This window comes from Topomyia yanbarensis, chromosome 2, assembly GCF_030247195.1.
Source record: "Topomyia yanbarensis strain Yona2022 chromosome 2, ASM3024719v1, whole genome shotgun sequence".
Taxonomy (NCBI): domain Eukaryota; kingdom Metazoa; phylum Arthropoda; class Insecta; order Diptera; family Culicidae; genus Topomyia; species Topomyia yanbarensis.
Genome location: NC_080671.1, coordinates 459,930,640 through 459,947,706, shown reverse-complemented (window position 1 = coordinate 459,947,706; position 17,067 = coordinate 459,930,640). Strand labels below are relative to the sequence as shown.

Genomic DNA, 17,067 nt, shown 5'->3' with positions numbered 1-17,067 from the left:
TTTTTCCCAACGCCATTGCAAAACGTGCTCACAGCTACACTAAAACATACCAAAAGGTTATTTGTTTCGCTCGAAAAGTGAAAACCTCGGTTCACTGATACAAAGTCCTTCTTGCATTCGAGCATCCCTTGAAACATAAAACATCAGAATCTGATTGGAAATCTATAACTGGATCGCTAGTACAAATCCGGTACAATCATTCTGGTCCGGCAGACCGTAAACTGCTACCATTCATGCAACATGGTTGACATATCGATCAGGATGCAAGCTTTGAATGAACACAAACACCGAATCGCACCAACACACAGAGCAGCACGGCTGTCAGTCATCTGCGAACGCGCTCCGCTTCATTCATGATTCCCATGTGTGCAAGGTAAGTATAACGGAGACGGCCCACAAGCTGGTTGAATTCACGTGACGTCAGAGAACAAAATTAAGCTGAAATGTCTTGAATGTGACAGGATTTGCATTTCAAAATCGATTATTCGTCGCTCTTTTAAACCAATTGTCCATGCCGAATCGTTATCTAAACCAATTGAATAGGAAAACAAGTAACAAATGTACATTCGGCAATTGTGACGTCACAAGTTTTCTTCTCCCTTACCCACCCGCAGCGATTATCCTTGCAAACACCAGAAGCATAGCGTACATTTTCACCCTCCGTTCGAATAGACCTTGGAAAAATCGATACTGGCGTCGGCCATCGCAAAGAGTGCTCGGGAGGTGAAAATTTTCGTCTTTACGACAAAAAGCATAATTTACAGTGAATTTGTTCAAGAATCGGTAAGTAATAGTAATTATCGGTAAATTGTTGTCATTCTGCATCGTTGGTGGATGGTTTCTATTTTTGTAAACTTCACGCAGGTGCGTAACGCGAAAATTTAACTGGGCTTGCTCAGCAATAATGTTGTGTTTTGTAGGAAAAGGGCAAACTCGGGACATATTTTTCTGATAATGCGCTCAATCGCTCTCGATGCCGCGCTCCGACTCCGTGAAATTCCGTACAGAACGCGGGCAATTTTTGTAAACAAACGAGTGTTTTGGTGTCGCGGGTGGTCAGTTCCTCCAGTGCGGAAATTACGATGGCCACAAATGGGCAGCCGAATCTTTTTTTTCGATCGCCAAGATGGGGGATTTTGCCGCCCCCTATTCGCAGGGAATTCGGCAGTGTTGAGTGCTGAAAAGTGTCGGAAAATGTGCAGAATAGCTTGTTCCGGGTCGTAGCAATATGGTCCAGTTGTAACAATTATAGAATGAGTAGGTTTTTTGTTCTTATTGTCTACGCTGCTGTTCCGATCAAGAATTTTCACTTCATAATTTTCAAGCACAGCACCTTCGGATGACAACCGTGTGTGCATGTGTTAGTGAGCCAAAATATTACAAAAATTCTATCGAAATACTAAAAATCTGTAATATTGTATTCTCCATTAAAGAAAATATGCATTTTTTATTCAAATTAGTTCCAAAAAACACATCAGATAACAAGTTCCATGCTGAATCAATGCAGGAAAAAGGGTCGCGTGTTGCCTCCCACCAACCTGGCAGGAGGTTATGGAAGAGGATGAACGTGTGTGGTAAACATAGAGCAAGCATGGCCGCACAAAAGAGACAGGTTGAAATTTAAAGAGCCAGACTCGCCACTTGCCTGCTCGCTCTAACGTAGCAGGCGAGCAAAACATAAAGCATAAATTTACTTTTTTTCGTGCCTGTTTAGGTACAAGCGCCTGTTTTGTTGAAGGGGGAAAATCGCTCGCTCTGGCGTGCAGCTCCCGAACCAAACGCATCAAAGCGAGTTTCCCCTAACGTTTCCGCGCTTATGTACATAAAATCCTTTATATCCCTGCACGCGCAAGGGTCTAATATGAGTCGCGCATATTAACTGTATCACGCAGCTAAAATCAAGCGCATTTTGCACCCTTCTCCAGATAGTCGCTGAGCACACACGCACGGGTCAACATGGACTCGGTGGAAGCAATGGAGCTTATCGAGGACGATAACATCACCGGAGCGTCCGACGATGACGACGACGGAGATCCCAGCAGCCCGGGCAGTGCGTATGATGACGGAACCAACCTGATCAATGTGGCAATGGAAAACGAAGTTACGGCACAGCTTGTCGCCGCTGGAGTAGTCGGAGTGGCTGCCGCTGCAGCAATCACATCCTCCAAGAAGAAGAAGCGTCCGCATTCGTTCGAAACGAACCCTTCCATTCGGAAGCGGCAGCAGAACCGGTTACTGCGAAAGCTGAGGGTGAGTGTTTTTAAGCTTTTCTGTAATTATTCGTCGGAAAGTTGTCATAATCATGACTTTTAGAAAATTACCTGAATTCTCATTGAATAATATCGGAACAAAATAGAATATGTTTTTCAGTATGTCTTACCGTATTTTTCCTCTCCCTAGCAAACCATCTTCGAGTATGCAACCCGCGTCGGTCAGCAAGCGGTTGTCCTGGTGGCAACCCCCGGCAAACCGAACAATATCTTCAAAGTGTTCGGCGCTAAACCGTTGGAAGATGTGCTGAAGAACCTACGCACGAATGTGATGGACAAGCTGGATGAAGCACTAGCGGCACAGGCTCCCCCACGCGTTCAGGACGATCCGTCACTATTCGAACTGCCCCCGCTGATCATAGACGGAATCCCAACGCCGGTGGAGAAAATGACGCAAGCCCAATTGCGAGCATTTATCCCCCTGATGCTCAAGTATTCCACCGGGCGAGGTAAACCCGGCTGGGGAAGGGATTCAACGCGTCCGGCCTGGTGGCCGAAGGAACTGCCGTGGGCTAATGTACGCATGGACGCTCGAACTGAGGAGGAGAAGCAAAAAGTGGGCGATTCAAAATAGCACTTTTTGTTAGTGAAAAAATAATTCTCTTTCTACAGATAAGTTGGACACACGCCCTTCGGAAGATAGTGATCAACTGTTACAAATACCACGGCCGAGAAGATCTGCTGCCAGCTTTCAGTGAAGAAGACGAGAAGGCTAATGCGATTGCCACCGCTAACTCTAACGTAAGTATTCTTCCCATTTCTAACCAAGCAAACACAGTAGGGGCACACGGTACTAACCTTTGTCCGTATCTGCGGTAATGGCAAACGAAATCATTCTAAACTGGGGCTAATTTATATCACTATCAAAACCACGCTTGGTGCAGGTTGAGCAAATAAAGATTCATAACTCAAACGTAATCACGACCACAACCGGCGGCAACTCGATTGCCAGTAGCAGCAACACCGGCCAGCAGCACATTGTCATCCAGCACCAGCCGAGCGGGACGATAACCACCAGCATACCGCAGTCGCAAATCATCAAGGAGATATCGGACGGGACGATCCAGATTCAGACGCAGTCCTCGCCAACGCAGACCCTGAATGCGCAGGTTTGCCTCGACTCGATGGCGCTAAACGATGTGGATGTTCGTACTAATCCCTTTTGCTACAGACTATTGATGTTGTGCCTTTCCGTTTCGTCGGTTTATTTGCTATAGTTGAGTGTTTTTTTGAAATGCTTTATAATTTCTAACCGTTTATAACAGTTTTGACCTGATTTATTATATTTTTATCTTTTGTGTAGATTGAAATTTTTTGTGATTTTGGTATTGCAGTTTGATTTTGGCATGATACAGATTTGGATTACATTGTGGCGATTAAACGATTTAACATATCGGTTTCGTCTTGTTTTACAGTATACACACACCGTGCTGCAAACAATTCAGAACGCCGATGGAACCATGTCTATCATCCAGGTGGATCCGAACAATCCTATCATTACACTTCCAGACGGAACAACCGCACAAGTACAAGGAATCGCAACGGTGAGTAATATTGATATTACATTTAAAGTATGGTATAGATCCGTCCGATTTTCAAACCACTTGATTTCTTCTAATAAGGGGTGTGCAGTAAAATTTCGTTTTCTAATTCTGTCGTAGCATAATGTTTGTTTTTGAGCACCAAAAAATACACGCAGTGCACAACGCGCGCAGTCTTCGCATATTCAAATGGGGATGTAAAGAGTTAATCATTCGTTTTTGATGTGATGTTGGCGATGTTAGTTATATCACGTAATTTCAATTATCAATCGCCGCTAACGAGACGTTATTTCGGGCACTGTCTCGATTGAAGTCCTACCGGTTCGTTATTTGTACTCGTGCGATCAGACATAAAACCCTTCATTCACCTTGTGATTGTTATATTGAATGTAGCAGAGACATTATAATACAGAGTTCTAATCCTGAAAAACAGAATTTCACACATTCAAACTTAACATGGAAACACCAAGGATTGTCAGGGATTAGTATCAAACTTGTATGAATTAGTTATGGAATTTGCGTTTCGATTTCGTCCCATCAGAATCCGACCCTAACCTAGTGACAGAACTAAGCTAGCACCGGATTGACGCTTGCTCCAAAAACCAAAAAAACACTACTACTTGTGTTTCTGAGCAAACCCCCAGTCTTTCGTGATGTCCCACACAAAAAAGGGCGTTCAGTCAACATCAGCAAAACCCCCCAAGCGGTGATTATTTACATCAACAGCTGATTTTAACCGTTATTTGTCCGGCGCGGTACCTTTGCAACATCTTAGAACTTTACTAAGTCAAGCTTTTGGGTTAATAATATTGTTGATATAGTTAGGGTGCATGGGGAGGGGCTCCTGATTTTTTTTGTTACGTAACAGGCCGACGAGGGTACCCGGGTACCCATAAAACTGAAATACCAACACCTAAGGCAATTTCCAACCGATTTCCATACTTTTGGGTGTTTTGGATTCAGAAACTCATCGACTTATAGAGTCGGTGAAAATGAATCGGGTTGCTTCATTTGGTTCCCGGAAAACCGGATTTACGGTAGCATGTTCCACTGCTGGGATACTATTTGTGAATTTCAATGGAATGCTGGCAATATGGGTATCAATATGTTTGGAATTGCATCAGTAGGCTGTATCTCGTGATTTTAGAACCATTTCGGGACTTAACCCCGGAACGGACATTCCGGAACAGGTTCCGGTGGGGGCCGTGAGTGGCCATACCGAGGTCAAATTGTCATATGGTCCCGTAACAATAAATAACAGACTTCCGAGACAATTTGAAGACTTTTGATACTCATATTGATAGGATATTGAAATTTACAAATCATACCCCAGTACAGGAACATTACTCCTGAAAATCCGGATAACCGAGAACGAGATCCATTCATCCAATTCAATTTCTCAGAATCAAAAAGTTGACGACTTTCTATATCCAAAACATCTAAAAGTGTCCAAATCGGTTAAAGGAAGCCATAGTTATGAGCATTTCGATTTGTGGGTACCGGGGTGCCCTCGTCGGCCTTTTAAAGGTATTTTTTGTTGGGCCCATAACGGCCGTGTGTGGATACTGTAGAACAGTTTTGCTTATGTTGAATGCAGATGGAGCGTGCGTTGTAGAAGAAACGGATGATTCTTGAGAAGATGCGTGAATAGAAGTTGGAGGAGAGGAACACCTTTGAAGCAAAAGAAGCAGGAACCGATAATCTGCCCATGGTCGCAAACTAATCCCATAAAGATAGGAAATCCCACAGAAAACGGGAGAGTCACGGGTAGTAAAGCGAAAGAAGTCCAACTAGGGCTCATTCGAGAAGACGATGGCATGTCGGAACAAAGAGCTCAAATTTGAGAAAGTTGAATCGCCAAAGAACCCTAGCTTTGAGATGAAGTCAATCACTGCAAGAATAGTGTGTAACAAGCAGTAAACTCTACTGCGAAATTCGGCCGTTTTTAATCTGCCGAACAAGAAAACAAGTAGATGGAGCGCACAGTTTGTGGCGACGACACTGCTTCGGAAAGCGATAATAACCAGAAGCGTGGTTGCTATCTTTCGACACGTACCAAGCTTTCAACGAATCCCACGGCTACTCCAACGTCGAAAATCTTGTGCAGCTGCAGGAAAGCCTTGTGTTCGGCTCTAGAATGTGTGCACGGATAACCAATGCTACCACAATCCGTTCCGAGAGTCATCAGGAGAGAACAATTAGTGTAGAGTTATCGGGAGAAGGTCTGCAAACTCATGTCACCGAGAGCCGTTAATCTTTCCAGCTGCATCCTTTTCGGAAACGCTGTGGAGCAGCTATGCGAACACCTGTATGCAGCAAATCTCGAGCAGTACCTAGAACATCCGCTGCTTCCCCAGAACATCATCCACAAGCTTCCACACGGTGAGATACGGCAGTGGAAGCTTGTGAAGCGAATACAAGCACGCGACTAGGCCGGTTCGTGGCGGGCATAGCGTAGTTGGTAAATCTACGCAGCTCAGCTGGGTTCAAATCCCAACCCCGCACATAGGGTTAGAGATTTTGCTAAATCAATATTTGACTAACGCAAGAACGATGCGAATGACCCCAATGACTTCTATAATCGAAACAAAAAATAAGATCAGTTCGCAGTTCGTGGTTCGGGCGCGCTGATAACTTGATCTGTCCTATGAAAAAAATCAAGGTAGTCATAAAATGTCACACTAAATTGTTGTGCGAAAATCGACCGAAAAAGAAGCGCGCATCTGAGACTCTACCACACAAGTGGGATAGATATGTGGTCATGGGCAGTACGGTAGCCCTTCTCCATAAAGCTGTAACAGAGATCGTTGAGTAAACTAGACCAATTGTCATCGAGAGGACCATACCGCACCGCATGAATTGAAAAATCCTGGATGCCAGGATTCCACTATACCACAAAGTTGCCGGTGATCAACGAATCACTAAGTTTATTCTCTGGTTGAAATGTCACATGAGATTTTTAGTGTTCCTTGAAGCTGGAAACTCCTTGTTTCAACTAAAACTTGTAGGACGAAGTGCTGTTTACTTCGGCATTGTGTCAAAACTTTCTTAAGCTGGTATATCTAGCGACCAATCAAGAGAAAAAATTAAGCCTTTACCAAGAATCTCATCTGCCTATAATTTTCAAGAGCAGTAAATGAGATCACTCCTGAGCCAAGTGATAGTTTTGTCGCTGTAACTGCGGTAAATCTGTTTAGTAGTTCTGCAAAAGAATACTAAGAGCGGGGAGTGGGCGTATCGTAGTTGGTAAATCGATTGCCTTGTACGCTGCGCACCTAGGCTCGAGTCCCGACCCCGCACTTAGAGTTAGAAATTTTTCGTAAGAGACTTTTCTAACCCGAAGAGGCGAATGACCTTAAGGTTAAAACCTCTATAATCGAAACAAAAAAAACTAAGAGCGGGATGGAATGCTTCATATTCTTCGGAAGGCTACCCGACACAAGTTTTGTCCCATTCAGTGCGATTGTCATTCAAAATCTGCGCACCGGAACAAGAGTTCCTTGAAACAGCCAATCCTGTACTTCAGTAGATCCACGCAAGACTAACTGGAATCGGTGACAACACTATCGATTTCGAATTTTGTGAGCAGGCATGTAGACGGTATACTGCCGTTCTACGCGCTATTGCCCCATGTTACAAAACTGGCAACTGAGAAAAACGAAGAAGATGAAAATTTTATTAGCAATCTGAAGGGAAACGGTGTAACAAATAAAGCTTTATTGTCTAGAATTACCTTCGTAGTAATCTTTTTCGATATAATCAGTTTAGTTTTTCATTATAGAGATCCAATTACCGTTAGTTTTTACGAAAAATGTTAAGTGTGACTGTTATGCCGAGAAATCGAACGAAAACCGAAAAATTCTACGCATATCAGTCCCATAACGATCTATGTAAACGATGTTCATAACTCATTTTTTACGAAACTGTATGTCGTGAGTTTTTCTGTTACTTGGGAGATTTTTTCTTCATCAAAATTGGAAATAGGGCAAAGTACCTAATTTTACTCTATTTAGAAGGGTACCTCACAAAATCATTAATTACTCTGCCTACACTCGATGGAGTGCATATAATTTGGCATCCACAACCTTGCTTCGTTCTTAAGAACCAATCTAATAACACAAATGGCCTAAAAACGATGAAATACTAGTGTTTGCTCGCAACAAAAGCTCCAATCGAGTGCCCCAATTGTCACCCTACCATTTGACCCAATGTGTTGAACAAAGATGGCAAACGCTTATCCTAGATGCGATCGCCATGTTATGCAAGCGACGATAGTGATGAAGAGCTTTACAGGATTGTTCTCACTGCTGTGATTAATATTGCCATTGCCATCTCGTTTTTAATGAACCTGTATGTTTCCAAAAAAAATTCAGTGCCCGACATCTGGCGTAATGTACTTCTTAATTAAACGCTACCTACTTTTTTTATTGCGCACTTTTTTGGGATTTTTGTTAGTGGGACAATTATGCGTAGAATATCAACAATGGGACAAACAGACTTGGTATTTTTTCACGAAGTCTTCGAACAAACTGTATGATTTGGATGTGTTTTCTGAAAATATACATCAAACAGGACTGCTTGATGAAAAAAAGTGAAAATGATCAAAAAGCAACATGGGACAATTATGCGTAGAACGGCAGTATAATCCTTCGTAAAAGTCGTCAATAACGTAATTTGTATCGCAACTTTTAGCTTAACTCGACGAACTATTGCGGTTCACGTCAGAGAATAGTAAAGCAAACATGTGGTCCGCTATCTTCACTTGATATATGGCTTGATGCTACCAATGTATGGGAAAAAAATTTGTCGGCAATATCTTCGTTTTTTTCGTATGTGAAAAAAGAAGGGTAGGACATAACCGGAGTGTCATAATTAAAATCTAATGATATGGACCGTAATCCACAATGCACCAACCAGATCACAGCTCCTCAAATTGTCTCGTCAATATACTGGTCTTGATATACAACTATACTACCCATGATCGCATAGTTGTCCCGTTTTCTATGGGATTTCCTATCTTTATGGGACTGATATGCGATCATGGGCAGTATAGTGCACCGAAAAAAGTCCCTATGCATATTTTGAACTCAGTTGGAAAAAGCATTAGAACATCGGAAAAAGTACGCAAAATTTCAACTTATTCAAAAATAATTAACGGGAAAAGTGCAAAAATTGTCACCTGCGAAAAACACCAAGGACCCTTTGAATATTCAAAAATCAAATTCGTGATTTTATGCTAAATAACTTATAGCGTCATGAGCGGTCGAGATCTGATGTAATCTCGAAAAAGCGCTTTTCTTGAGCATGAGAATTTTTTAGTTGGGATGTGACTTGAATTTGGAAATGCAGCTTTCAACATTTTGTATGTCTTAGAAATGGAACGTTGAGATCTGGCGTCAATTAAAAAAGTTAAAAGGTTATTTTACAGGACACAACCACAATGACATTGAAAATACACCTTTTTCAAGAGCGTGCGTCTTCAGTGAAAACAGGTTACAGCACATGCTAGCTTACTCCCCGATGCCATATGTTACAATTTGTTATACACTCTTCCTGTAAACATAATTTATTATTCACTCTCCGATAATAACAAAATTATAAATTCTAATAAAACGCCATGCTCTCTGCTATGCTTTTAATCTAATCGATTATTTCAATTGATCGATTATTTCTTAGCATTAATTAATAAAATTAGCAACTTTGGGGACGGGCATAGCGAAGTTGGTAAATCGATTGCCTTGTACGTATCTCACCTGGGTTCGATTCCCAACCTCGCACAAAGAGATTTTTCCTAAAGAGATTTCTCTAACCCAAAAGAAGCGAGTGACCCTAAGGTGTTTTACTTAACCTTATCTATAATCAAAATAAAATAAATAAGCAACTTAGTGAAATAAATAGACAACTCAGTGAAATATAACCGATACACTCAGAGTTCTACTGGAGGTAAGCCCATGCTCTCTAAAATTAAATGTTTGGTTTTGTAACGAAATACAAAACATTTTCAAATTAAATTTTCCATGATTTTTTTTATAAAACGTTTATTAGACACGGCATTTGCAAACCGGGTGTTCTTTTTTACAAAATATGTTAGAAAACTATCATGTTATAGTAAAAAATCCCTTCTTGATAGTAAAGTTCTAGTTTTGAATTTCTCAGTTTTATATTATAAAACTGTCACAATTATGAATCTAGAATTGTACTACAGAGAAAAAATAAAACAATACGCAAGGTGATTGTTTCCGTTTCAGTTTTGATTTGGACATATTATATAAAATATTATGCTGCTTAATATGCCCTAAGGATTTTGAACAACATTAAATACGAATGCTTGCAAATCTGGGATAAAAACTAATCGATGTTATCTCTTCATCAGATGGCTATACTTTTTGGTTGACCACTAAAAATCACTTTAGTTCAGTTTTTTTAAACAATAATCAATTCTAAAATTGCTCTAACATAAAACCCCGCTCACCCACTAACATCTTCAACACACCACCGCATTTCAGTAGGCGCAAACCCAATTAAGTTTGCCCGTGGCTTAAACATACAGAAACATGCCAGATGCCTTAGTGCCAAAAACACATCACGTATATCCGAAGTATAAAACGAAAACGTATGTGCCAATAGGCTCATTACCCTACGTACATACCAACCATTAAAAACATTTGGTGTCTCATTACCCGAACCCACACACTTTGCAAATCATCGTGTATATCGTGTATACTTGAACTTATCGCACCCGTTTATTTACTGTGTACAATTGCGCAAAGTGTATCGCGTGCTCTTCATCGTGCCGTGCGATTTGAAAGTTTGCATACGCGAATGAGTTCGTCTATGCAAAGTTAGAGATTCCATCACTGCCGTTTCCCACTTATCGCATCGTCCGAGCATTATTGTCTAGGTCCTGCTCGTGCGTAAATCGAGCAACTACTGACGCAAACGAACACGTGGTACTTCTATAAATAGCTTCCCGTATCTGATTTGGTTGCTTAACTGCTCCCTATTGACGACTCTGCCCGGGATAGATTGACTGATGTATGGGAATGTTCACGTTTTCCGAGATCTATTCATTTTTGTCTGTTTTTAATAGTGTACTATTGAAATACAAAAACAATATAGCAATAAAACCTAATTTGAGTTAATTCCGAATTGTTTGGTCAACATGTTTATTAAGTTGGCGTCCCGGATTACGGCTGTTCACTTGGTCGATTTCCATGATATTGATATCAAATTATATGTGAACCCAAAAAAGTAAAAAAAAAAATCTGTTCCAAAAATAGATAAAAAAAATAGTAAAAAAAATTTTACATTTTTTGGGGCTTGAAATTACTACTAATTTTAAATCGATATCATAAAAATTGATCAAACCGTTCAACAGAACCGAATTTCCCCATAAACCTGGCCAAAATTCGAAAATGGTTTTATTTGGCCTGCAAAGGTACAACCACGGTTTTCGGAGCGATTTCGATTTTGATGTCAGATTTTCAAAATTCAAAATTCAAAAAAAATGAAATGGCCGACATTTGAATCTGAATATAAGTAAATTTTAACGAATAAAGATTTAATGGTTCAGTGTATGCACGCATTGAGATATATGGGTGCCTAGATGATGTAACTTTTATGAGAATTCATGCTGTTAGTCATTATGTATTATGTATTTCGAAATATTATACAACATAGTTACAAAACTGTTAAACTCTCTGTATGATTATTATTCAATTACTGTCCGATGCACATATTTCTCAAAGAGCGATCCGTCCAAAAATCTCCAAAATCGGGACCGTCCATCTTATATTCCGATGAAACTTTACAGGTTTCACAGGAATGGAAGACTTAACATTTTCCACAGTTAATAAGATTATTTTGACTCAAACACATTTTTTTTAAAAGGCCGTAGATGTTTCTACGTGCAATAATTTCCAAAATGTTTTGTTCGGTTGCTCTATTTTATACAGCAAACTGCAAAACAATCTGAGAACGAGTTACAGGAAATGAATGTATTTATGTTAAAAATCTAAATTGCAACAAAAAACTTTTTTTTTATTTTTTCTATTTTATCAATAAAAACCTAAAGAGAAAAGAAACATTTTGAATGTGATTGCATGATGGAGAACTTATCGGTAAAAAGTTTTTCTAGCAATAACCAAAATATAATTCAAGAGGGATTCCATGAGAAACCGACAGATCGCAAAATATAACCATCGTCGATTCGAACGAAATTTTACATATGTGTTCGGTTTATGAATCTCCATGATTTTCGCTGGTAATTGCAGTATTCTAATACAAGCGCAATTTTTCAAAAAGGCGTAGACGTTTCTACGTGCAATAATTTCATTTTTTTGTTCGAAAACACTATTTTATACAGCAAAACTATCTGAGAACGAGTTGCAAGGAATGAATACTTCTGCACGAAAAAACTTACACTGAAAAAAATGTTGTGTCATTTTTCACAAAAACAAAAACACATTCTTACTATTTCATGATGGAGAAATTATCAGAAAAAAAGTTTTTCTAATAACTTTATACATGTTTTTAAATTTCATACTAATCAATCGGTTTACAATATCGCCTTGATGTCAATGGGAAAGTTATAGGAAATGTTATGGGCCTTACGAAAAACTAATTGTTGTCGATGGAGAAACGCTAATAACTTATGAAAAGGTCGCAATAAAACAAAATAATTGTGTTGCTAAAACAAAATTTACAATATCTCGAGAACTACATCATTTCAGAAATTTTTTGTTATAATCATTTTCATTTAAAATGGCGTTTAGAATCATATTCAAAAATAAAATTGTACTTTTGACTGCAAATAGTATGAATTATAAAAAATTGTCAAAAGTTGTTGTTAGGAAAACTTTTTTATTGAAGGCTTCTCCATGATCCAAATACACTGAAAAAACTTCTTTTATGTCTTTAAAACGATAAACATTAGACTTTTGATAATTTATGATGAGGTAACGCGAATAACTTTTAAAAAGGACATAATTACATGAATTAATTGTTTTTGTTGGAGCAAAATTCCAAATGTCTCGAAAACTGTCGCATTTTGGAAAATATTTGTTAAATGCATTTTGATTTAAAATGAATTATATTATGTAATAAAATTACAGTTTTGTGTGTCAATTAGTATGAAATTTAAAAACATGTATAAAGTTATTGTCAGAAAAACTTTTTTGCTGATTTCTCCATCATGAAACCACATTCAAAATGTTTCCATTCTCTTTAGATTTTTGTTGACAAAATATAAAAAAAAATAGAAAAAATGGATTTTTTTTTGTAATTTTAATTTTTATCAAATTTTTGTTTTTGTGAAAAATGGCACATTTTTTCAGCGTATATTTTTTTGTGCAGAAGTATTCATTACCTGTAACTCGTTCTCAGGTAGTTTTACTGTATAAAATAGTGTAATCGAACAAAAAAATTGAAATTATTGCACGTAGAAACGTTTACGCCCTTTTAAAAAAATTAACGCTTGAGTCAAAATAATCTTATTGACTGTGGAAAATGTTTAGTCTTCCATGCCGGCTGAATTTTACAGGTGTATTCGGTATCTAAGATGGTCGGTCACGATTTTAGAGATTTTCGGACGGACCTTCGTGGAATTCATCGGTGGTGGTTCAAATCGATTACGCCAGAGAAGCCGTCGAAGTGCATACCAAACGAAGCTCTTTTGCACACGTTCTATACGATTAATGTGCACGGTGTGATACAGGGCCCAAACGATAGCTCCATATTCTAGAATACTGCGTACTAGACTGATGTACAATGCCTTTAGACAATAGACGTCGTTTTTTTATTTTTATTTTGATTATAGAGGTTTTAACTTTAATGTTCTCTAACCCTATGTGCAGGGTTAGGACTTGAACCCAAATGAGCTGCGTACACGGCAATCGATCTACCAACAACGCTATACCCGTCCCCAATAGACGTAGTTGAAATCTCGGGTGTTTCGTTTGATGAGTCCTAGTACTGCATAGCCTTTAGTAGTTACTTCGTTGAAGTGTTCGATGAAACGTAGCTTATAAGTCAAGTATAACAACAAGGTTCTTGATGGACGAAACTCATTCTACTGGAGCAGCCCTCACTAAATACTGAAAAGTAATTGGCGAGAGTATTTGTGTGATGATGAGCCTATCGATGTCCATCTGAAGTCACAACAATCTACCAGAGTTGTTATGATGTGATAAATTTTCAAATCATCTGTGTACATCACCTTACACGATGTCAATTCGCTGCAAATGTCATTCACAAAGAGCACAAAGAGATGAGGTCCAAGGTGACTCCCTTGAGGTACACCCGATGAGATGTCGAAAGGGTCTGAAAGTACAGTTCCAAGTCTTATAGATGCACTGCGGTTTGTAAAGGTACGAGGAGATCCAATTGGTCAACTAGTCCGGAATTGCTTTACTTTATACCTATCAAAACACCACCACCACCACGGCTGTGCCGGCTTGGGGAAGAAATTTGATCACAACGATATGTTGCATACTCATCAGTCAGCTCAGTATAAGTATATTGTTGAGCTATGTTTCAGTTAGCACCACAACGGAATCGAAAGTGTTATGTGAGTTGTTAGATTTCGGCATTCGGAGATCGCGAGCGTTGTGGTGTGTTTAGAGTCGGACTAGTGTAACTGATAGGTGACAAACAGGAAGCGAGCGCGGTTGTCAAGGGTGATTCATCCCAGTGACGACGATGGAAACTGAAAAGTCCATCTGTACAGTACACTTGGAATGGGTTGCAAAATTTTGTTGATTTTTGCGCTGTTTTGCTCCATCCCGATCAAATGCAATGACAAGATTATAACAGAATTCAATTTTCGTAGTAAATTGTGTTATAAATCTGGTCTCGTTAGTAGTTAAAATAACAGAAAATATGTCTTTTTGATCGGGATCTCTTACTTCAAAAACGCTATTTGCATTTTTCATGCGAACCACCGCTCTTCTCTTTCACAATAAACCTCTTCACTCCGAGTCCGATGTTTGCTGCTCCCATATGTGCATTCTACTCGATGGCTGCACACCTCAAAGAGTAGAAATAAAGAGGCTCTTTAGTGTGAATGTTGGTCCCACGCGCACGGCAGCAGAGAAGGCAACCACATTTTAAAAAACGTTCTTCCGATCAAACTTTATCTGAATTGTAGTTTGATTTGCCTTCCTACCTGCTGGTCAGTGAGGGGAGGCACAAAAAAGTGGCTCTTCAAGGTGAACTCTACACGAAATTGTCCACCTCTTGATGCACAGATCTTTCTCTTTTTCGTTTTCAAGTTTCTCTTTGTGCGGTCGTTCTGCACATCGCAGTATTCTTGTGGTGTATTTCGCTCTTTGTGCACATTGTGTGAACAAATAACAAGCCTGCGGGAGATACATTTCTGGCCGGTGGACCCTTTCCAAAAAAAAACTCATCTGCTGGCAAATACTAGGGGAACGCGGGGCAAGTCCGACACCTTAAGCGCAATAATTTTTCTAAAATTCCACAAAGTTCCTAAAATTGTATATTCTGTGCATAATCCTTGTTTAGGTGGGTCTCAACAAAATATAATTTTTTCAGCGTTTCAAAAAATTGAATTCATTAAAAATTCTTGGTTGCCAAAAAATGGAGAAAAATGTCATTTTAAAAACGCTGCGGGTAAGACCGACACCCCAAAGGGGCAAGAGCGACCCCCTTTTGAACTTTATTTTTGTTCAATTTTTTCCATTAAAAATGTATTATGTATGTGTGATCAAGGGTGCAAAATGCCTACCTTTTCTGCGGCTGTAATTTTTCTGCCTACATTCTCATTTCTCTTTCGACGCTGCTGTCGTTCGCTATTGCAGGACGCCCAGCGCTGTACGGCAGTCTGTAAGCAAAGCAGTAACATGACAAAGAAATACTGCCCCCAGTACAGCCACCAGACGCGAGCGGTACAGCTTCTCTTTCCTTATTTTACACTTTTAAATATTTTTAATCTATTCAATATTTTCAATCACAAACGACGACAATAAATGCGGTTCGTTTACGCCACGACCGGCATCAACGTTTTCGTGTGCGGGCCTCTCCCTTTGACTACGCAGAGAAAAGTGTACAAAGCGAGAGAACAAACTTTACTACGCCACACTCTCACCGAGCAGTCGGATTACAGCAGCAATACAAAAATGTATTCTACTGCTCTACGGAAAAATGTACTCGGTTTGGCTACTGTTCTGGCAAGAGCTGTAGTGATGCGTCGCTGTAGCGGGCTGTACGGCTTGTACAAATGTAAATATGCCGAAAAAAAATGTAGTTTACCAGTATCTTTGGCATCCCTGTGTGTGATAACGTGCAATTATGTGTATATGAGTATGTGTGATGCAAACGCATACTTTCTGTAGTTTCATCGCGTAGCAAGAGGAAGAGCATTCGAATGCGTGGTGTTATGAATAAATCATGTTTAACGCATGGTTTATATTATGGTACAGGTTTTCTCAAGTAATTCTTTCGAGCTTTATTGCCACTTGTATAGCCATTCTAACGAGGAAGAGCTGTTCTGCAAGCAGATTATATACGCTGTTACTAGGACTCATTCACTTAGAAGTGACGCACGCTTCGTAGTAAGCTATCCGGTTCGTGTTGTGATTTTTCGGAACATTGTTGATCAACAATCCGACGGTCAATGAAATTTTTTCATCGATATCATTTCAAAATCTCATATTAGATTATACTTTTCGTTTCTTTTTGTAATATTATTATGAATCACGTTCAATTAATTTTTAATTTTTTTGGTCGGCTTGAGACAATACTGATAAATAAATGCAAAAAACATAGTTTCCGTGTATTTCAATTATTAACATGACGTAATGATAGTATAATTGAACACAACAAATATACCCAGTCGTTTGTATCGAATCAAAAACGAACCCAATTATCTAAACACCGTGTCGGTCTTACCCCACCCAAAAACTGTCGGTCTTGCCCCAACAGCGCCCATTTTTGTTAAATGCTCAATTAACAGTATTGAAATACTCAAACTTATCTTCAATACATACAAATAACGATATGGAGAGTAGAATAGAATGTGTGACAAAAAAACTGTTCATTTTCAAGGCTTTTGTGTTATTAAAACCTTAAAAGGTATCAACTAAAAATAACATCCAAAAACGCATCAACTTTGCTTTCGCTTGTTTTGTTTATTTTGTTGACGTTTATGAACCCATATGGCACCGATATGTATCGAAATGCCAAAAATAATCGTACTAATAATATCCTGTCATTATTGTATGATTTAAAATTTGATA

The 17,067-nt window shown here is 39.3% G+C and overlaps 1 protein-coding gene across 8 annotated transcripts in view; it reads left to right on the top strand.

Annotated features, from left to right (window-relative positions):
* The first annotated feature begins 623 nt into the window (after nt 1-623).
* The window catches only part of LOC131685969 (DNA-binding protein Ewg), a 28,578-nt gene continuing 12,134 nt past the window's right edge, over nt 624-17,067 (top strand). For 3 of the 8 annotated variants that reach the window (XR_009304899.1, XM_058970018.1, XM_058970017.1), the window contains exons 1-6: nt 625-783; nt 1,926-2,250; nt 2,401-2,826; nt 2,883-3,011; nt 3,155-3,415; nt 3,686-3,814. Coding sequence is in view for 7 of the 8 variants with exons in the window: in XM_058970018.1 (XP_058826001.1) it covers nt 1,957-2,250; nt 2,401-2,826; nt 2,883-3,011; nt 3,155-3,415; nt 3,686-3,814 (1,239 nt within the window). In the remaining variant the exon portion in view is untranslated. Of the gene's footprint in view, nt 784-945; nt 1,258-1,925; nt 2,251-2,400; nt 2,827-2,882; nt 3,012-3,154; nt 3,416-3,685; nt 3,815-17,067 lie in introns of those variants that run through there. The other 5 variants (XM_058970015.1, XM_058970011.1, XM_058970014.1 and 2 more) reach the window with 5 other exon arrangements.